This window comes from Hyla sarda, chromosome 7 (assembly GCF_029499605.1).
Source record: "Hyla sarda isolate aHylSar1 chromosome 7, aHylSar1.hap1, whole genome shotgun sequence".
Taxonomy (NCBI): domain Eukaryota; kingdom Metazoa; phylum Chordata; class Amphibia; order Anura; family Hylidae; genus Hyla; species Hyla sarda.
This window is the reverse complement of record NC_079195.1, coordinates 59,126,531-59,149,821: the sequence shown is the minus strand read 5'-3', so window position 1 is coordinate 59,149,821 and position 23,291 is coordinate 59,126,531. Positions and strand designations below refer to the sequence as shown.

The window sequence follows — 23,291 nt, the reverse complement described above, 5'->3', positions numbered from 1 at the left end:
ATATTATGAACTACACTAACTTTACAGCCCCTGTAGCATAGTCAAAAAAGAAAAATCCTGGAATACCGTAAGGACATGCGTCATAAATGTATGGCACTGCTGCGAGTAACTTCACGCACATCGCCATACATTAAAGGGGTACTCCGCTGTTAGACATCTTATCCCCTATCCAAAGGATAGGGGAAAAGATCTCTGATCGCGGGGGCCCGCCTCTGCAGCAGCAGTTTTCTCCGAGGCTGATGACGGGCGGTGCAGGGAATGGGGCATTGTGATGTCACGGGCCCCCTCCCATAGACTTGTATTGAGGGGGCGGGTGATAAGATGTCTAGGGGTGGAGTACCCCTTTAAGGCCAAAATGACCTGTGTCCTTAAGAGGTTAAATAATTTAGTTAATGTGACACTGATCATGATTTATCTGAATTTGTTTGCACACAATGTAATATGATCTATATTGGCCATAAATCTAGGAAAGTCAATCTAAGAATAGCCAAATGCGTATATTACATTTATAAAGGCTTACACAATTCTTCAGGAGCAGCCAGACACTTCATCTCAATACATGGAGGCAGTCACTATTTCATCTACTGCGATTGAGAAGGAATTCTGTCCCTCCAGAGGTGGAGATTGGCAGCGCCTGTTCCACTCTAGAGAGGCTTTTTGGCTACTTAATCTAAAAACACACATACTGCATGGTATGAACTGGTGCAATGATCTCATGTATTTTTACTAACTACATTCCCATAATGTGTTTATTGTCTATACTTGTTTGACCAATCCCTATATTTGACAGCAGTATAATCATTTTCTCTGTCATTATAACAATACACATATTTTATGTGTCCCTCTTCGATAGGTGATAGGCTTGTAAGGAGTCATGTATTGAGCTGGCCCGAGCTCCTTTCATGACAGTGCGCTCAGCCTATAATGGCTGAGGCGTGACATCGCTGTGGCCGGCGATATGCTGACCGCAGCGTGATGTTTCGAGCCTAAGAAGCACAGAGCCCAGCAGCAGCGGAGGAACGGGACCCCAATACCGTAGCAACGCGGAACGTAGGAAAGTGAGTTAAAGTTTGTTTTATTTGTTTTTGCAGCCCGGGCACAGGGAGACATAAAAGTGTTATGCTGCATATCTCCTTTAAATGGGCACTGTCACCAACTTTATTTTTTGATATGTTGTAGTACTTATGTACTACAACATATCTCTAATATACTTTTATTTTATTTTTTTTTCATTAAAAAGGTGTAATTTACATTTAAAAACCGGCCACTGAAAAAGGACTGATTTTGGAGTGGCAATCAGTCCTTTTTCAGTTAGGCTGCACTCGCTCCCTGCCTGTCAATCAGACAGGCGGGAGCGAGCGCATTGGCTCCCTGGCCACTGGCTGGGAGGCCACTCCTCCCGCACATCGCCGCCGCCTCGTTGCCGCCGCTGTCCCTGCACGCCCGCTGACGGACTCTGCAGTAACTGCAAGTGTAATAAGGGAGCGGGGTATGCGGGGTGGGGGGGGGGAGGAGGGAACGGGCTAGTGCCGTAGCGGGGGGGGGGGGGGGTTAACGGGCTAACAAAAAAATAGGATGATGGGAGCTACCCTTTAAGCTTTCTAACCTACTGTTTAAAATTGTTCATCTTCTTTTTATAGAAATCATGGCTTATAGAAAACACCACTAGGGGGTCCCCATACTATCCAGAACATAATCCTGTCTGGCTGCAGCATCATTTTTGTCTCGGTGGAAGCACAGGCTAAGACAAAGTCTAGTAAGTGAGGGTGGGACTAGCACTCCTCTATTCTAACTCAGACTGCAACATAAAAACAGAGAGGAGGGGGTTACAGAGCAGCCTGCAGTGATTGGATGATGAGATCCAGCGCAGCACAGCAGACTCAGGGAGGAAGAGAATGCATGGTAAGTGAGGGCGGGCTCAGTGCTTGCCTTGGACACGCCCCTTCTTGAGCAAATGATGTCAGAATAAGTTATCATACAGAATAGCGGAATATTTGAGGGTTGAGGATTCCTAATCAAGATCAGTGGTCTAAAACTGTGGCCCTCCACATTTTAGAAAACTTCAACTCCCAGCATGCCCGGACAGCCATTGGCTGAGTTGAGTTGATGTTTGACAACATCTAGAGGGCCACAGTTTGGGACCACTGATCTAGGTGTTCCAAACAACGATCTATGTATATGATTGGTTAGCTTTTTTTTTTTTTTTTTTAAATGCTGTGCAAAATATTCTATAGATCAATGATTTCTAGCCAGGGTGCCTCCAGCTGTTGCAAAGCTACAACTTAAAGGGGTGCTCTGGTGGAAAACTTTTCTTTTTAATGAACTAGTGCCAGAAAGTTAAACAAATTTGTAAAGGACTTCTATTTAAAAAATCTTAATCCTTCCAGTACTTATTAGCAGCTGTATGCTTCAGAGGAAATTTTTTTCTTTTTGAATTTCTTTTTTGTCTTGTCCACAGTGCTCTCTGCTGACACCTCTGTCCGTGTCAGGAACTGTCCAGAGCAGCATAGGTTTGCTATGGGGATTTTCTCCTGCTCTGGACAGTTCCTGATACAGGCAGTTGATTTAAAAAGAAAAAAAAAGTTTTCTAGTGGAGTACCCCTTTAATTGTAAATGTGTAGTGGAATTGATGCAACAAGAGGGAGATAAACTTTGGGTTGATATGAAACAGTCCGATTTATTAAAACTTGTGCAGAGGAAATGTTGTTGTCATTAATTTTTTAAAAGGCCTGTGAAAAAAAGAAGCAATTTGATTGGTTGCTATGGACAACTGCTCTACTTTTCTTCTTCACTGATTTTAATAGATCTCCCCACATGCCTTTATTTTTGGGTACCCAATGTATTAAAATTTAGGGCTTTGTCAATATCCCCTCTATTTAAAATTATATTGAAATCATGGGGTCACATGTTTAAATGTTTTCATTTAGTATCCTTACCAGAGGCCTCATGAACCCTATGGTAGTGTGGTGAGCCACGGGGTGAGAAGGTAAGAATGTATGGGGCAGATGGCGTTAACCCTTAAATGTTTGTGATGCCAGGGCGTGGTTTTCCCAATAACCACCTGAACTGGAGTACCGCTAGTCCTAGTTAGGCAGGGTTAATAAGAGTCCAAGGCCAGGTCAGGGTTAACGGTAGCTTTACTGAGGTAGACAAATGGTACAGTCTTTACAGCTAGGCCAGGATCCCAGAGAGGTGACCAGTAACACAGGGGACCTCGCAGCTTGCTGGGACTTGCAGTGACTTTGACAGACTTTAGGACAGCCACACTGACTATAATAGACTTGACTTGACTGAAGAAAGTGACAGCAGACAGAGAGGACTTGACTTACTGACATGTGACTGTAGGTTAGGCTTGAGGCCTCCAGATGTGCTGGACACTGGCTCTGAGACGTCTGGACTGGACTTGACCTCAGCAGAGAATGAATCACAAGAGAGAGATTGTAATACCTCCCCCTCTTATAAAGGGGGGCTGAGCAAGGAGCCCATAGGCCAACTGTGGGTCACCTGGTCACCTGGTGCTCTCTGGGTAACCAAACTTGTGACTTTAACATGTGACAACTATTATCATGTGATCATTAACCATGTGACCATATCAAAGGTCCTTCACACAGAATATACAACTAATTACATTATGGGGGTACACTGCAGGTGAGCCCTGGGGATGTGCAGGGACTCAAGCTGATAGGACTGTGAGATGCATATCCCGTACTGGGACATCACAGTAGCAATCTGACTTGAATCTAAAAACACTGGCCAAAATACTACATGTGAACATGTGCCTAAGAAAGAACATAACACATATCACACATCACATCACAGCTTCCTTATTGGATAAATGATCCATTTTTACACAAGAATGTTTAATAATGGATGCCAAAATATCTTAGTTACAGTATGCACATTATGTTGTATATACTGTATAGTATAGGGTCTCAGAGTCCTCTGCTTTCCTTGTTTTCTTCTTTACACCAAATCTTATATATATATATGTATGGAACAAAAACTAGTCTTCTTGGTTTCCACCTGTAGAGAAAGTTAATAAGAAAGTTAATATGCAAGTCCTTTAGGTTGAGCCTGTTTCACATGAGCATATGGATATTCATTTATAATATTGTGGTGTCCCGGTACCGTACCTTGTACCGTACCTTGTGTGCTAAGTTCCCAAAGTCAGAGTTCCTATGTACCAGTAGGATCCTCCTAGTGGGATAACCCCTTGTCACCTCTTCCTTCTTAAATTTTATGTTGTTTGATGTATATAATTTATATAATTAATGTATATGTATAGTACTTCCAGGACCTTAGGTCAGATGACTATTAAGCCTAATGTTAAGTTAAGCTTAAGGACCTTCAAGGGCACGTGATGTGGTCACATGATGTACCATAATGCTTTGTGAAAGGACTCACAGCTGGTGGGAACCAATAAGCTTTGAGCCTGCCCCCTTGCCATATAAGGGTGCTGTTACCCAATCATCGCTCTCTTGGGTTCCAGACTAGCAGAGAGAGAGGAGTTCCGTGTATACCTGCAAGACAAAACTTAGGCCTGAAGCCTGCTAACTTCAGCCGAATACAAAACTGTGAGTTCATCTAAACTCAATCCTAAATCTACGTGACTACTAAACCTAAAACCAAACCCTAAATTCAGTGGAACAGCGTACCACATGCCTCAGAGCTTATTTCCCTACAATGTCCCAACCAACTGTGAGGAACCTAAAGTCGGTTCTCTGTATAGACTGTTACTATTATTACCCTGCATGAGAAGTTGCAGTAAAGTTATTTCCAGTTTGCCAAACCTCCGGTTGTGGACAATCCTATATTCCTCTCTATCTTTCCTGGGACGGGTGGCGGTAGGATACATATACAGAGAGGAACCCGCACCCTGGCGTCACGACAGTTAAGGGTTAATCAGACACCCTTTCATCACTGCACAGCTATACCACCTACACCCTACACCCCCAAGCTACCACAATATAGACCTGAAATACAGATACTATCAGCATGTCATTAGTTTTACTTCAGTATTACATCCTTAGTTCTGTACAGTAAATACTGGTGGGCGTCTTCTAGACAGAAAATTAAATGACACTTCAACACGGATTTCACACGGACCTTTCCACTGCAGCAGAGTCCCATTTCAATGGGATTCTGCTGCACTGTAGATTCTGCCTTGGAAATTCCGATTCCAGAGTCCGCAGAAAGAATAGACAGTCTATTCTTTCTACAGAGCCCGTAAGAAAATACATTGCCAGTGTGAGGTGCTTTTTTGCGCCCCCGTAGATCCATGCATCCGCTCCTCCCCCAGCTCTCCGAACATTTCCGAAGCTAGAGCTCGGGGAGGGCAGAGCAAGGGGAGAGAGAAGGTCCACGCCCCCTCCCTCATCTCCCCTCCCTGAGCTCGGCTGCTCGGCTGGACGCAGATCTCTACGGCACGCCCCCTCCCTGAGGACATAGATCGCCACGGCAGGTCCCCTCCCTCATCTCCCCGAGCTGAAGACATAGAGCAGTGCTCCCAATGAGCTCTATGTGTAAAGGGGGACATACTGTACGGGCTAAAGGGGGACATACTGTACTGGCTAAAGGGGGACATACTGCAGGAGCTAAATGTCCCCCTTTAGCTCCTGCAGTATGTCCCCCTTTAGCCCGTACAGTATGTCCCCCTTTAGCCCCTACAGTATGTCCCCCTTTACACATAGAGCTCATTGGGAGCACTGCTCTATGTCCTCAGGGAGGAGAGATGAGGGAGGGGACCTGCCGTGGAGATTTACGTCCTCAGGGAGGGGGCGTGCCGTAGAGATCTGCGTCCAGCCGAGCAGCCGAGCTCAGGGAGGGGAGATGAGGGAGGGGGCGTGGACCTTCTCTCTCCCCTTGCTCTGCTCTCCCCCAGTTCTAGCTTCGGAAATGTTCGGAGAGCTGGGGGAGGAGCGGACGCATGGATCTACGGGGGTGCAAAAAACCACCTCACACCGGCTATGAGACAGCACATTTCTGAGCGGTCCTAGTGCTGGTATGTTCTGCCGGCGCTCCACTGTCGGTGGAATGTCCGCACAGAAATTTTCCATATGGACATTTCTCTGTGTGAACAAAGCCTTACACAGATGCTTACCAAAAAAAAATATATCTAACACAGAAATGGGTTTAAATATCGAACAAAGCTTATTAACTATCACACTAAACCCTTAATAAAGGGGTACTCCACTTGGAGCAGGCGGAGGGGGTGTGACGTCAGTGCCAATGCAAGTCTATGGGAGGGGGCGTGGCAGCGGCCACGCCCCCCATAGACTTGTATTGAGGGGGCGTGGTGTGACATCATGAGGGGCGTGACAGTGACTTCAAGACCCCCCTCCCCACTCCAAGTGTTCTAAACAAATGTCGGGTACTGCACAGAGATCACGGGGGTCCCAGCGGAGGGACCCCCGTGATCAGACATCTTTTCCCCTATCCTTTGGATAGGGGATAAGATGTCTTGGGACGGAGTATGCCTTTAAAGGAAAACTGTTACATATTTTCTCCCGCACTATCCACATGTACTGGTGGATAGTGCGGGAGACGCTGATTAAAACAAGCCTTGGTCTGATCCACGCCGCCGTTCGCCCGCACTTGTAGTTTTAATCTCCGTGTATATCCGACTGTAACTGGCAAAGGCGGGGCTTCTGCGGGCTAACTGACACTGATGTCAGCGCCGCTCATGAATATTCATCTCTCTCTCTGGTTAGGAGCGGTGAAGAGAGGGAGAACAGGAAGGATGAATATTCATGAGCGGCGCTGGCGTCAGTGTCCATTAGCCCGCAGAAGCACCGCCTTTGCCAGTTACAGCCGGATATACACAGAGATTAAAACTACAAGTGCGGGCGAACGGCGGCGCGGATCAGACCAAGGTAGGGCTTGTTTTAATCAGCGTCTTTCGTACTATCCACAAATACCGGTGGATAGTGCGGGAGAAAATATGTGACAGTTTTCCTTTAAGGGCTCATCTGATATGTAAGTGTCCCATTTTTCATCTATTTTCTGTGACACTTGTATTGTTTATTTGTTGTATATGTTTATATATTGATTGGACCTTGGGATTGATCATGTAATCTTTTGTTATTGTATGATCATTTTTCTCCTGTGCTCTTTGTATTTCATGTACACTTGTATTTTGTGTTAATGATGTTGAGAATAAAATGTACCTTACACAAATGCAGCTGATGTAGGATCTGCATTGTGCATCTCTATTTGATCTGTATCTTCAAATGTGAATGTAAATCTATGCTATGCTATGGCTGATTCGCTGAGAGAAATCACCTGAATGGTACCTTTATTGTTCTAAGGGTATCTCTATTCTTGGCACACACCAAGATACCAACTTCTTATTATATAACTGTTTATTTAAAAAAACATTTTTTTATTTTTTTCAACAAGTAGTCAAAGAATGAACATATATTGAGCAATAATGATACGTGTTATGGAATATAGCACCAACACCCCACTTTAGCTAAGGATTTTGAGAAGTCCAGTAAGTAGGATAAATGTCCAGTAAAAATATCATCCAGATATCCAGAGGGTATGTGGAATAGAAAAATATCTAAAAAAAAAAAACTGGTGGGGTATGTGAACTTTCCAAAGAAGCAAGCATAAACATATGAACATTAGAAATAATAAATGGACTTATATATGTGTAATCAGCCTTTTTCAATCCTTCAGGGGTGTATACATAGAATAAGAGGTGTCATAATCACAAGGCAGTTTCTATATATTGTATAGAAAGTACTATACCATAATGTTCATTAGCAATAATAGTAATATGGACCAAAATTAGAGAGGAGACATAAAGAAATTAAAGGAAAACTGTCAGCTTGCTCCCCCTGCACTAACCAGAGATACTGGTGCGGGGGGCGCTGATCAGTTTAATGCCTACCGTGCCCAGATCTGCCCGGCCGTTCAGCCGAAATCTTTGTTTTTCTGTTTATGCTAATTAGGCACAGGCGGGGTTACTATCACTCTGACGTCAGCGGCCGCAGCGCCTCCCAGCTCTTCAATATTCCTCCTCTCCCTCTTCATTACAGAGTGGGGAGAAGAGGGAGAGGCAGAGGGAGGGGAGGAATATTGATGAGCTGGGCGGTGCTGCAGCTGCTGACGTCAGAGTGCCAGTTAGCCTGCCTGTGCCTGTTAGCACCTAATTAGCGTATACGGAAAAACAAAGATTCGGGCGGATCCGGGCACGGTAGGCATCAAACTGATCAGCGTCCCCTGCAGCCAGTACCGCTGGTTAGTGCGAGGGAGCAAGCTGACCGTTTTCCTTAAAGAAAAAGTAAATAGAAGAAAGGAAAAGATAAAATAAAAGAAAGAAGAGTTCTTCCATTTGCGTGACCTCTGATCCTGCTGCAGATCAGTCTCATTGACTCTAAGGGTATGTTCACACTATGTATTTTGACTGTAATCTCTATTCGCAGAATTCCATGAGCAGAGATTCCATCTGGTGGCGGCCGCTGAAATACTTCGGGGATAGGACCGCGCGGCACTGCGCCGTCACCATTAACGGATATGCAGTGCTTGCGGACTTCTGTGCAAAGAATGAACATTTTCTTTCTTGCTGCGGATCAATTTCAGCGGCGGAATTGTCCACCACTGAAATCCGCAGTGTTAACGGCTCTGCGGAAGACCCATTCACACTAATGTTAGCAGTTCACACCGGGGAATTGCAACACGCAATTCGCGATAATTACGTAGTGTGAACATACCCTAAGACACCCACTTATTATTGTGCCTCTCAACCAATCAACCAAGATTTAGGCTGGTTTCAACCAAGTATAACACATTTATGTATTAATATTCTCATCATAAGACCCAGCTTGATAGCAGATCCAGTGACCATAAAGGGCCTTTAAAGGAGTACTCCGCTGCTCAGCGTTTGGAACAAACTGTTCCGAACACTGGAGCCGGCGCCGGGAACTCGGGATGTCATAGCCCCGCTCCCTCATGACCTCATGCCCCGCCCCCTCAATGCAAGTCTATGGGAGGGAGCTTGTGACGTCATAGCCCTGCCCCTCATGACATCACGCCCCACCCCCTCAATGCAAGTCTATGGGAGGGGGCGTGATGGCTGTCACGCCCCCTCCCATAGACTTGCATTGAGGGGGTGGGGCGTGATGTCATGAGGGGGCGGGGCTATGACATCACAAGCACCCGGCTCCAGCGTTCGGAACAGTTTGTTCCAAGCGCTGAGCAGCGGAGTACCCCTTTAACATGGAATAATTTGCAGAACAAGCCTATTATTGCCTCATGTCAGCCAACCAATGAGCAGTTGTTTATTATCGATTGATGGCTTAGGATTGTGTGGCCCTAAAAATCATTGTTGATGGGCCGCACATCTCCCTGTGTATACAAAGTATAGGCATCTGACAATGATAAAGGTGAAAAAGGCTGCTATATCGATGCTTGTACAGGGCATTGGTCTTCAGGTCTAAAAGGACCCTTCCGAAAAGCATCTTAGATGTTACAAACTTACTCAGTGCTATTCAAAGACATTAAACTGATACAGATTAGCGCTTTATCTACTCACCTTATAATTTGGAGGCATCGTATATTATATAGCTTTCTTCTCCTGTAACCAAATGACACAAGTGACACATAAGAAATTTAAGAATATCATTGCTGCATTAGCATGTAGATTCCACTTGTGGATTACCAATGAATTAGACGCATACATTTTATCACACTAATACATCATGTCAGTAACATGGATCATGTACAGTGACCCCCCGACCTACGATGGCCCCGACATATGATCAAATCGACATACGATGGCCTCTCAGAGGCTATCGCATGTCTATGTCAGCATCGACATACGATGCTTTTTTATGTTGGGGCCATCGTATTAAGTGCTATCCGGCAGCGCAAAATGATTAAGCTGCTGCCGGATAGCAGCTTAATGTTCCCCGTGTGGTGCGGTAAGTATTTCTTACCCCTCCACGATGCTCCGGGGTGCCCTCCGGGTCCAGCGCTGGTCTTCCAGTGTCTTCTCGGTCCTGTCCGATGACGTCAATACGCTGCTGCGCACGTCATCCAATAGGAATAGCGTACGCAGCGGCGTAATGACGTCGCTACGCAGGCCCAGTAAGGCCTTGCGGAAGACAGCAGAGGATCGGAGAAGACAGCGGAGGACCGGAAAAGACAGCGGAGAGCCCAGCGAAGGCCCGGGGTCACCATCGGGAGCGGCGGGGACAGGTGAGTACAGCTTCCTATACTTTACATTGCACGGATCCCTCAACATACGATGGATTCGACAAAGGATGGTTCGTTTGGAACGAATTACCATCGTATGTTGAGGGACCACTGTAATACATTTAATAGTGACCTATTAGCATACACGTGACCAGAGACTGTGTTGTCTAATGGGGATGCCAGGAGGACCCTGATCCATCCAATTATTAAATAAATAAATACATAAATAAAAAAATATATGGGCAAATATAATGTAATTATTAATTATAACTAATAATAATATTAATTAAAACTTCATCATGCAACATAATGTGTTTCCAATTATATGGGTAGACCCAATTCTTACCACTAGAGGTCGTCATACCTTAATTAATGATATACGGTAAATATCTAGTTCAGTGGTCTCCAACCTGCGGACCTCCAGATGTTGCAAAACTACAACTCCCAGCATGCCCGGACAGCCTTCGGCTGTCCGGGCATGCTGGGAGTTGTAGTTTTGCAACATCTGGAGGTCCGCAGGTTGGAGACCACTGAACTAGATATTTGATGAGAGTTTTTTGTAATAATGGAGGAGATTTACTAAACCCTGTCCAGAGCAAAAATTCCTTTTGCCCATAGCAACCAATCAGATCGCTTCTTTCATTTTTGAAAAGGCCGCATATATATGAAAGAAGCGATCTGATTGGTTGCTATGGGCAACTCAGCAACTTTTCCTCTGGACAGGTTTTGATAAATCTCCCCCAATATGTAATTCATTTTAGAGCATACTGAAAAACACATGAGGAATTAAAAGAACACTTTCAATGTCTTGTATATATGATCTAGGGCAGGCAAATGCAACCTGTGGTACTGCTAATGTTTTGGACTACATTTCCCATGATGCTTTTTTGCAGCATTTTGGCTGTAAGAGCATCATGGGAGATGTAGTCCAAAACATCTGCAGTGCCGAACGTTGTCTATGCCTGATCTAGGGTTTGTTTAAAAAAAAAAAAAAAAAACGGATGCAAAAAATAGTAAGGGTTACTGAATGACTGCACAAAAAAAACATTAAATTGGCCATGAAATGTTCTCATTATTTCATTAAGCCTATGGGCTGCAGATGAATATTGTAAATACCTGTCTCATAGTAGTCATACACCTTTATGGAGCACGGCTTCAGATCCTTTACTATAAATTTCTGTTCAGCTGAAAACACGTAGGTCTCCACTTTTTTGCGCAACTGCAAAAAAATAAAAAATAAAATAAGGGAAAAACTTCAAATAGGAAAAATAAATGCAGTGACCTAAATAAAAAAGAAGGCTCTATCTTACCTCCTCAATATAAAGAATAATTTTCTCGTCTGCTGTTTCAGTTCTTTTCACTAACTTGTTTGTCTTCAACTGATGAAAACCAAAAAAAAATATTTAACTCATTAACTCTGCTACATTATAGTGTACTAATGAAATGACACATATGTGCCCTTGTATAGCTACCATACTGACTGGGTGTGCTTGAGTCTAGACAAATGCAGGCTGGTTTAGTGTTTTAACCTCTTAAGGACCCAGCCATTTTACACCTTAGGACCCGGCCATTTTTTGAACATCTGACCACTGTCACTTTAAACATTAATAACTCTGGAATGCTTTTAGTTATCATTCTGATTCCGAGATTGTTTTTTCGTGACATATTCTACTTTAACATAGTGGTAAAAAAAAAATTGTAACTTGCATCCTTTCTTGGTGAAAAATGTGAAAATTTTAGGAAAAATTTGAAAATTTTGCATATTTCTAACTTTGAAGCTCTCTGTTTGTAAGGAAAATGGATATTAAAAATATTTTAATTTTTTTTTCACATATACAATATGTCTACTTTATGTTTGCATCATAAAATTGACAAGTTTTTACTTTTGGAAGACACCAGAGGGCTTCAAAGTTCAGCAGCAATTTTCCAATTTTTCACAAAATTTCCAAACTCACTATTTTTCAGGGACCAGTTCAGGTTTGAAGTGGATTTGAAGGGTCTTCATATTAGAAATACCCCACAAATGATCCCATTATAAAAACTGCACCCCCCAAAGTATACAAAATGATATTCGGTCAGCCTTTTAACCCTTTAGGGGTTTCACAGGAATAGCAGGAAAGTGAAGGAGAAAATTCACAATCTTCATTTTTTACACTTTCATGTTCTTGTAGACCCAATTTTTGAATTTTTACGAGGGGTAAAAGGAGAAAATGTATACTTATATTTGTAGCCCAATTTCTCTCGAGTAAGCTCATATGTCTATGTAAAGTGTTCGGTGGGCGCAGTAGAGGGCTCAGAACCGAAGGAGCGACAAGGGGATTTTGGAGAGTACGTTATTCTGAAATGGTTTTGGGGGGGCATGTTGCATTTAGGAAGCCCCTATGGTGCCAGAACAGCAAAAAAAAACCACATGCCATACCATTTTGGAAACAAGACCCCTTGAGGAACGTAACAAGGATTTAAGTGAGCCTTAATACCCCACATGTGTTTCACGACTTTTGCATATGTAAAAAAATAAAATAAAATTTCACTAAAATGTGTGTTTCCCCCCAAATTTCACATTTTTGCAAGAGTTAATAGCAGAAAATACCCCCCAGAATTTGTAACCCCAGCTCTTCTGAGTATGGAGGTACCCCATAAGTTGGCCTTAAGTGCATTTCGGGCGAACTACAATGCTCAGAAGAGAAGGAGTCATATTTGGCTTTTTGAGAGCAAATTTTGCTCGGGGGCATGTCGCATTTAGGAAGCCCCTATGGTGCCAGGACAGCAAAAAATACCCACATGGCATACCATTTTGGAAACTAGACCCCTTGAGGAACGTAACAAGGAATTAAGTGAGCCTTAATACCCCACACGGGTTTCACGACTTTTGCATACGTAAAAAAAAAAAAATGTCATTAAAATGGGTGTTTCCCCCCCAAATTTCACATTTTTGCAAGGGTGAATAGCAAAAAATACCCCCCAAAATCTGAAACCCCATCTCTTCTGAGTATGGAGGTACCCCATAAGTTGACCTGAAGTGCACTACGAGCGAACTACAATGCTCAGAAGAGAAGGAGTCATATTTGGCTTTTTGAGAGCAAATTTTGCTCGGGGGGATGTCGCATTTAGGAAGCCCCTATGGTGCCAGGACAGTAAAATAACCCCCACATGGCATACCATTTTGGAAACTAGACCCCTTGAGGAACGTAACAAGGGGTACAGTGAGCATTTACCCCCACTGGTGTCTGTCAGATCTTTGGAACAGTGGTCTGTACAACATTTTTAATTTGCACAGCCCACTGTTCCAAAGATCTGTCAGACACTAGTGGGGGGTAAATTCTCACTGCACCCCTCATTACATTCCATGAGGGGTGTAGTTTCCAAAATGGGGTCACATGTGGGGTTTTGTTTTTTTTGCGTTTGTCAAAACCGCTGTAACAATCAGCCACCCCTGTGCAAATCACCTCAAATGTACATGGTGCACTCTCCCTTCTGTGCCTTGTTGTGCGCCCCCAGAGCACTTTACGCCCACATATGGAGTATCTCCGTACTCGGGAGAAATTGCATTACAAATTTTGGGGGGCTTTTTTCCCTTTTACCTCTTGTCAAAATGAAAAGTATAGGGCAACACCAGCATGTTAGTGTAAAATATATATTTTTTTACACTAACATGCTGGTGTAGACCCCAACTTCACATTTTCATAAGGGGTGAAAGGAGAAAAAGGCCCCCAAAATTTGTTAGGCACTTTCTCCCGAGTACGGCGATACCCCATATGTGGCCCTAAACTGTTGCCTTGAAATACGACAGGGCTCCAAAGTGAGAGCGCCATGCGCATTTGAGGCCTAAATTAGGGATTTGCATAGGGGTGGACATAGGGGTATTCTACGCCAGTGATTCCCAAACAGGGTGCCTCCAGCTGTTGCAAAACTCCCAGCATGCTTGGACAGTCAACGGCTGTCCAGCAATACTGGGAGTTGTTGTTTTGCAACAGCTGGAGGCTCCATTTTGGAAACAGTGGCGTACCAGACGTTTTTAATTTTTATTGGGGAGGGGAGGGGGGCTGTGTAGGGGTATGTGTATATATAGTGTTTTTTACTTTTTATTTTATTTTGTGTTAGTGTAGTGTAGTGTTTTTAGGGTACAGTCACATGGGCGGGGGGTTACAGCGAGTTTGAGCTGCCGCGCAAAATTTGCTGCATCGCAAACTTGCAGCCTGATACTCACTGTAAGCCCCCTGCCCATGTGAATGTACCCTGTACATTCACATGGAGGGACCTCCAGCTGTTGCAAAACTACAACTCCCAGCATGCACAGTCTATCAGTGCATGCTGGTAGTTATAGTTTTGCAACAGCTGGAGACACACGGGTTGGGAAACACTGAGTTAGGAAACAGACAATGTTTCCCAACCAGTGTGCCTCCAGTTGTTGCAAAACCACAACTCCCAAACATTCTCAAACATGCTGGGAGTAGTAGTTGGCAACATCTTTAGAGCCAGATGTTGCCGAACTACAACTCCCAGCATGCTTGGAGTTGTAGTTTTGCAACATCTGGAGGACTACAGTTTGCAGACCACTAATACAGTGGTTCCCAATCTGTGCCCTTCCAGATGTTGCAAAACTACAACTCCCAGTATGCCAAAACTGTCCAGGCATGCTGGGAGTTGTAGTTCTGCAACATCTGAAGGGCCAGATGTTACAGAACTACAACTCCCAGCATGCCTGGACAGTAAGGGCATGCTGAGGATGTGTAGTTTTGCAACATCTGGAAGGGCACAGTGGTCTCCAAACTGTGGACCTCCAGATGTTGCAAAACTGCAACTCCCAGCATGCCCATACGCCAAGGGCTGTCTGGGCATGCTGGGAGTTGTAGTTTACAGGGTCCCATGACAGCAATGCATGTCGCTTTACGGCGACGTGCATTGCTGTAAAGGGCCCGAACGCGGCTGAAGATCTACTCACCTGTCGTCGCAGCCGGCGCCGCCAGGATCCGGGTCTTCAGGGACGAGGTAAGTACCGGGGCCGGTCCCCAGCACTCCCCCGTCCCCCGCCGCGTCCTCCGGTCTTCCTCCCGTCCTCTCCGGACTTTCAGGGGCCGGGCAGGACGGGAGGAAGTAACCGCCCCCCCTCCTGCGATTGGTCGGTTAACTAACAGCTTGCCACCTCGCTCCTATACTTTAGCATGGTCCTGGCTGTCTCTGACAGCCGGGATCATGCGAAATTACCCGGTATCGCCGCGGCGCCCCCTCATGGCCCCCCTCGGCGTTTGCCCTGGATGCCTGCTGAAGGATTTCAGCAGGCATCCAGTTCCGATCTCTGCCCGGCGCGCGGCAGAGACCGGAAAACGCCAGGGCGTATGGATACGCCCTGGGTCCTTAAGGCCCAGGGTGTGAGGGCGTATCCATACGCCCTGGGTCCTTAAGAGGTTAAAGGATTGTCAGGTATAAGGCAGGCCTGAGTCCAAAATAGTTAAAATGTTATCCTAATGCTTATGTTACCAGTAAGGCAAAGTTCACATTGAGCTCTGTCTATTTTAGGGTCTGTTCGGCATAAAAAAAAGGAGCCAAATGGACAACGCCAGGTCCCTACTTAAATGGGGTCCACTGCGTGTCCGTTATTTAAAGGGGTTATCCAAGAATAGAAAAAAGAGATCTATTTTTTTTCTTCAAAAACAGCTCCCCGTCTATCTCCAGGTTGGGTGTCATTCTGCAGCTCAGTTCCATTGAAGTGAATGGAGCCGAGTTGTAAAACCACACCCAACCTGGAGACGGACGGGGAGCGGGTCTTGAAAGAAATTAGCTGTGTTTTTCTATTCCTGGATAACCCCTTTAAGGGGTGTAGACCTTTACTTAAATAGAGTTATGCCTCTTACTCCTTAAGGATAGCGCCCCACGCCCCCTCCCATAGACTTACATTGAGGGGGCAGGGCGTGACGTCATGAGGGGGCGGAGTTATGAAGTCACGAGCTCCCGACACCAGCTCCAGCGTTCGGAAAAGTTTGTTTCAAATGCTGAGCAGCGGAGTACCCCTTTAAGGACACAGCAAATTTTCTTTTTTTCTTTTGGGTTTTCGTTTTTTCGTCCTTGCCATAACAGCCATAACTGTATTATTCTATGAATGTGAGAGCTGTCACGCCCCCTCCATAGGCTTGCATTGAGGGGGCGGAGCGTGATGTAACACCGGGGCGGAGCTGTGACATCACTATGCTCCGTCCCCATGATCACCAGTAATCAGACCCAGAGCGAGCACGCTCCGGGGGCTGATTCTAACGGGGTGCGGCTTGGAAGATCACGTGGGTCCCCAGCGGCGGGACCCACGTGATCAGGCATCTTATCCGCTATCCTTTGGATAGGGGATAAGATGTCTTAGCGCGGGAGTACCCCTTTAAGGGGTTAAGAGGCAGGAAAACAAAAAATGCCACTTCCCCTCCCATAGACATGAATTGAGGGGGTGTGATGTCACGACCATAGCCATCTGAACCCAGCGTTTCGACCATAATGTTCAGAATGCCGGGTGCATGCACAGTGATCGTGGGGGGTCCCAGCTGCCAGACCTCCGCGTTCAGACATCTTATCCCCTATCAACAGCTGGAACTGGAGGCACACTGTTTGGAAAACACTGCCGTATGTTAATACCTGCGGCTATAACATGTAACTTTTCATTCCCAGTTCTGCAAAGTTTCTGGATAGTAAATCTCATATAATGTATCTGTGTATATGTATTAAATCATTTAATTGATTAATTATTATTATACTTGGCCAGTAATGACATTTATTGTGTTTTGGGAGTGGTTTTATGCTTTGTAGTCATAACATTATGTCACTTTTTTAACATGACTCAAATTAACCCAGAATTGAATTCCTTTTTTGTCAATACATGTACACTAATAAAATTCAAACTGCATTTTATATTGTAAAAAAGTTTGTGCCCCACTTACTGAAAAAAACATCACTGAACAATAAAAAAGTACTATACAGCCCAGGAATCAAGTCACTGCTCTATGCAATGTCAGCTACAGGACATTAATGGAGAACCCTGTTTCTCTTTTCCTCATGGCAGGAAGTCCAGTAAATATAACACATGATGACTGTTGTCTACAGCAGACTACTCTCTCAGAGAGCCAAGAGCGCTTCAGTGTGTGATTGGCTGTGATTGGCTGAGGCTGTACAAACCTCCTCCATCTATATTCACTGCTTCTCTAACCATGTGACCTGCTCAGCTTTCTAAAGGTAAGTCCTCCTGCAGCTAACATGATGAATCAAGCGCAGGGGCTAATGGTATGTGTAGTTTTCCTCTGGATTTTCAAAGGCTGTTTATGGGGATATTGAGTTCCGATTTTAATAGAAATCAGCTGCGATGCCTTGTGGAGTCTTGGTGAGCATATATAATGGTGAGCATAAACTTATTAAAGTTTTTATTTTTACCACTTTTTGCCTGGATATCTCCTTTAACTGGTTTACGAGCAAGGACGTGTATACACTCGAGCCTGCTCCACAATGGCCTGCCTCAGCTGATTCTTGTAGCTGAGGGCCGACGTTAATAGCCAGCATTCGGCCATCTCCGCGGCCGGCTATTAACGCTTTAGATCACCTCCGTCAAAGCTGACAGCGGCGTCTAAAGAAACCTGTAAACACTCACTGGTGGTATAGTGGGGTGGATGCACCCCTCCCCTGGGGGGTGGAGTGGGAGGCGGAGGGGGGCAGGGCAATCCACTGCTGGGGTAGCTGGAGGGCTCTCTTCCTCCACTGGTCCCGGCTCTCGCATTGATAAAGCCTGGCTGAACTTGGCTTTATTTATGGAACCACATTGATCTGTATGAGGAATATAAGGATTCCTCCTAAAAAGTACCCTGTGGGGACTATTCAACTGTAAAAAAAAGTTTAATAAAAGTTTAAAAAAATACATATTAACCCCTTCTTCATTAATAGTTTAAAACACCACCCTTTCCCCAAATTTCATATAAAAAATGTAAAAACATAATAAAAATAAACATATGTGGTATTGCCGTATGTGTAAATATCCCGAACTATAAAAATATATAATTTTAATTAAACCACACGGTCAATGGCGTAAATGTAAAAAAATACCAAAGTCCAAAATTGCCTATTTTTGGTAACTTTGTATAACATTTATAAAAACTGATCAAAAAGTCCCATCAAAACAAAAATGGTACCGATGAAAACTTCAGATCACAGTGCAAAAAATTACCCATTATATAGCATTGTATACAGAAAAATAAATAAGTTAAAGGGGTCAGAATAGGAAATTTTTAAACCTAGTAATTTGCGTGCATAAAATTATAATTTTTTAACAGAAGTAAAACAAAATCAAACCTATATATATTGGGTATCATTTTAATCATATGGACCTAAAGAATAAAGATAAGGTGTATTTTTACCAAAAAGTGCACTGTGTAGAAACAAAAGCCTCCAAAATTTACAAAATGCCCTTTTTTTTTTCAATTTAGCCCCACAAATATTTTTTTTCTGCTTTCGCCGTAGATTTTGTGGTAAATTTATAGATGTCATTACAAAGTAAAATTGATGGTACAAAAAAACAAGCCCTCATATGAGTTTGTAGGTGGAAAATTTTAAGTGTTATGATTTTTAGAAGGTGAGGAGGAGAAAACAAAAGTGCAAAAATGAAAAAACCTGTGGTCCTTAAGGGGTTAAAGGGGTAGTCCAGTGTTGAAAAACTTAGCCCCTATCCTAAGGATAGGGGATAAGTTTCAAATCGCAGGGGGTCTGACCACTGGGCCCCCCTGTGATCCCCTGTATGGGGCCCCAGCAGCCCGCGGGAAGGGGGTGTGTTGCCCACCGCACGAAGCAGCGGCCAACACATCCCCTCAATACAACTCTATGACAGAGCCGGAGATTGCCGAAGGCAGAGCTCCGGCTCTGCCATAGAGTTGTATTGAGGGGGCGTGTCAGCCGCCGCTTCATGCGGTGGTCAACATGCCCCCTTCCCGCGGGCTGCCGGGGCCCCGTACAGGAGATCTCGGGGGGCCCCAGGGGTCGGACCCCCTGCGATCTGATAGGATAGGGGATACGTTTTTCAGCACTGGATATCTCCTTTAAGGGGCCACAATATTCCCATGCCTCTTATTCCAATGTAATATAACATTCCACTTTTTTTGTTATTCAAAATTCTAAAATGGCAAATCTGCTTTTGGTAGTTTTACTTAAAATCACTAGGGGGCAAATTATGGGAGGTGAAAAAATATTATACTCATCCCTCCATTTTCTCCGGTTCAAGCAAAAGTGCCTGATAATGCCGATGTACACTCAGCTTTGGCCACCGCAGCCGATCACTCGCCTCGCCTATGTGCACTTATCATGCATAAACTTATAGATCACAGACTACAGAACAGCATGCAATGTCAGTCAGCGGCTTCTTAGACCAGCAGGATATTGTCATGTACAGAAAAAGGCATGGACTTACAGAGACATAATATTACTGAGCAGTCTACCTCATGAGTCAGAGCAGTCTACCTCAGGAGTCAGAGCAGTCTACCTCAGGAGTCAGAGCAGTCTACCTCAGGAGTCAGAGCAGTCTACCTCAGGAGTCAGAGCAGTCTACCTTAGGAGTCAGAGCAGTCTACCTCAGGAGTCAGAGCAGTCTACTTTAGGAGAACGACCATTCATAGAACAAAATATTAGCACTTATGTAAATGTATAACATTCTTGTTCCCCTCCATCCACATCTTCTCTCCATTGGTTAAATTTAATGGACATGTGTCTCCTATAGACATACTATGTAACTATATATCACTTTAATTACCTTTTCCAAAGATTCTAAGTTTGCTGTGAAGCCGGAGGGTAGCTCTGTCTCTATGAGGACCATGTTTGTTTCACGGCGTGATCCTATATACCTGCAACAGGTAAGCCATATGGATTAGTAGTCACTTAGACAGTGTTTTCTTTGCAAAACTACAACTTACAGCATGCTCGGACAGCATTTGGGTGTCCGGGCATGCTGGGAGTTGTAGTTGTGCAACAAGCTGGAGGCACCCTGGTTGGGCAACTCTGCACTTAGTTTTTATGCAGTATTATTTATATAGAGATTCCTGAAATATTTCACCTTTTACCCTAGTCTGTAGGTCACACACAGTTGGCTGACATTTTCTGTTTTCTGCAGCACACTGTCCAACTTTTCCTATGTTGACATCTAGAACAACCTTTAGGACAATTTTTAGGGGAGAGGGGATATGACCACAGCTAAATTGTGATGTTGAGCGTCTAGATAAGCCTCTGTATGCACCTCCCTTTCTGATATATAAGGAAGGGATATCTCATCCTGAAGTCTATTGACACTTTTCAATTAAATCCTATTCATTGCTTCATCTATAAATGCACCACATACTCTGCTGCAAGGTGAAGAGTTACTATAAGTATATCTATATCTATCTATCTATCTATCTATCTATCTATCTATCTATCTATATATGCAAACAAGCAGCAAGTGTCAAGGGGGAAGGGGAGGGTCAGATCTCCTGAAGTCCCCAGCATCTTCATGCTCCATCACTCCTTGCGGCCTCCTCCTCGGGTATTTGATTGACAACCTCTGTGTGGTGTACTGTAGGGGATGAAAGGGTTAGGCACTTGAGACAACCGATCCTGCCCTATGGGCACTTACCATTTATTTGCATGTATGAAAAAAATATCAGTTAAAACTAAAGGGAATCTGGGATCACCTGCACTAACCTGTTGGTACAGGCTTGTATTGCGGGTGATAATGAAGAAAATAAAAGGTGATGTCACCACTGCTTCATCTTCAGCCTCCACAGCTAAAGAATATTCCCACAGCTCTGTCTGCCTGCTCACTTCTATCTGTGTTTACTATGCATGCGCCTCTTCGTCTAAGATGGCAGTGGCAGTAAAGCAGCACCGCACTCCTCTTTTAGGTGTACTGTGGAAGTGGCGCATGTGCAGTAGCTGCGCATAGCAGTGAGCAGGCAGCTTTATGAATATTCATTAGCCAGGCAGATAGAGGATAAAGTAGTGGTGACATCACCATACACGAGAGGCTTAAGAACGCCCCCCACATGCCAAGTCTGGTGATTTGAAATACCGAAAAAGAAGCATAATGGATTAACAGAGCCACGGATCTGATGGCAGTCGATATCATTTTTATCAGTGTCTCCTGAACTACAAGCCTGTAACAACAGGTTAGTGTAGGTGATACTAATGACAGATTCCCTTTTATAGGGGCACTCCAGGGAACTAAACCCATAGTCCATCCTTTCCCTCTCACCAACCTATTTATTTGTCTAAATATCATTCATTAGTTATTTAGAGCATTTTCCCTCTTTCAGCTGTCACTTACATGCAGGGAGCGACAGAAAAACGTAATTCTCAGATCCTCCTTGTCTTTGTGTAAACCCCTTAGTGAGGCCTAGCCCCCACCCTCCTGGAAGACAAACACCACTTGATTTCTGGCTTCACAGCCACACCTCCCCCTCCCTGTGTGAGACCTTGCCTGCAGAGAAGTCCAGTCTCCTCAGCACATAACGCTGCTCTTTTCCTGCTGTAGCTCTAATCTCTGACTGCTGCCATTCAGAGCATAGCATGATTTATTGCTGGGGAAAAGAATAGTTTGAAAGAAAAGACATGTACAGTGTGTGCTGCTGACAACAACACAGCATGCACACAGATAGTAAAAGCAATTGGCTGGCAGCTATTACACAGAGCCGCACTGACTGCTGGGAGTTGTAGTCTGGGCTGCAAGCAAGGAAAAATAATATTTAGGAGACAACAGGGGCCACAGGAGCTGGGAACATCACATGGATAACTACAGAGGGTCAGAACAGGTATTGTGGTGGCTTTGGGGACATTTTTCTTAACTTCCCCAGAGCACCTCTTTAATGACAAGATAACACTTTAAAGGGAACCTCTCACCATGAATATGCTATATATTCTATTGCCACCATGTTATAAAGCAGGAAGAATTAAGCAGATTCATATATATATCTTTGTGAGAAAAGATTTAAGATAACTTTAACTTAATGATTGAAATCTCTGTTCTTTCTAGTTCACTGGACTTCTTACAATGAAAAGATCAGAGATTCCTATCAACAAAATCAATAAAAAAAATGTTCTTCACATATCTATCTTTATATATATCTGCTCACCTCTTGCTGCTCTGTAACATGATGCTAATAGATTACATAACATTTTTATGATGACAGGTTCCCATTACATGGTAGTGCTGATAATTTTCTTATATTTTTTTTATAATATTCACCATTCTGGTTCTTCTGTTAGCACACTTGACCTGCAGTTTGTCAGAATCCCACAGCATCTACTGTGTGGACTGGAAGTCACTTTCTTAATGCATCCCTTTGAGACATTAAGCATAGGAATACATAGAGAAAGTGACTTCTGGTCCCTACAGTAGATTATAACAAAAGGACTGGGACAGGAATCATAATTCAAAAACTAAGCCACCAAGAAGAAAAATATCGGTGCTACTATTTAATTAATCTACATTGCCAATGGGAAAGAAAGCAACATTTGCCTGGAGTGCTGCTTTAAGTATTAACATGGTATGGAACACATAAAATATCTAAATAAAATATCTACCATTTTGCCTCAAATTAGTCCAACTCACCGCACAGAAATAGTATAGTTTAAAGTAAATGCAGATTTCTTCATGTTGGTCCCCAAATTTAAGTTCAAATGGATTTGAAAGAATGGACTGACTTTATTAGGGTATGTGTTGTACTTTAGTGATGTCTGTTAAGAGAGTGGTGAAATGCTTTGATAAATACATACATGATTTTGGATAACATATATAGCATAAAGTACTATAAAAAATGTTGAAAGGAAAGCTGAATCTAAAATGGAATAGTCTTCACCTTTAAGAAGACACATCCTTCACCCTTGACCTGCACTTTATAATCTCCAGGCAGCCTTTGAAGTTGTTTCTTCTGCAGTAGGAACCGAGTTTGTTCATCCACATGAAAGTGCACAGTATTCTCTCCATCCGGAATGAACATAATCTCTAATCCACCATGCTTACTATATGTCATCTTGGAAAACAGAGAAAGAGCCTGGAGCCCTACCACCGTATCCTGTCCAGATTAAAAGCAGATACTTAGGACCCTGTATCT

At 43.9% G+C, this 23,291-nt stretch overlaps 1 protein-coding gene and 1 long non-coding RNA gene across 4 annotated transcripts in view; one reads left to right on the top strand and one right to left on the bottom strand.

Moving 5' to 3' along the window:
• The first annotated feature begins 1,640 nt into the window (after positions 1-1,640).
• Positions 1,641-23,199, top strand: LOC130281687 (uncharacterized). The gene is made up of 3 exons (XR_008846082.1): positions 1,641-1,756; positions 19,972-20,060; positions 23,087-23,199. It is a non-coding gene; the product is annotated as an uncharacterized LOC130281687 (long non-coding RNA).
• LOC130281672 (alpha-2-macroglobulin-like protein 1) overlaps positions 3,336-23,291 on the bottom strand; it is a 152,088-nt gene continuing 132,132 nt past the window's right edge. For 2 of the 3 annotated variants that reach the window (XM_056529137.1, XM_056529136.1), the window contains 7 exons: positions 23,037-23,252; positions 22,790-22,914; positions 19,961-20,051; positions 11,511-11,579; positions 11,317-11,419; positions 9,539-9,580; positions 3,336-4,023 (listed from right to left, as the gene is read on the bottom strand). In XM_056529137.1, coding sequence (XP_056385112.1) covers positions 9,540-9,580; positions 11,317-11,419; positions 11,511-11,579; positions 19,961-20,051; positions 22,790-22,914; positions 23,037-23,252 — 645 coding nt within the window. In that variant the 3' untranslated portion in view covers positions 3,336-4,023; position 9,539. Of the gene's footprint in view, positions 4,024-9,538; positions 9,581-11,316; positions 11,420-11,510; positions 11,580-19,960; positions 20,052-22,789; positions 22,915-23,036; positions 23,253-23,291 lie in introns of those variants that run through there. The other variant, XR_008846075.1, reaches the window with a different exon arrangement.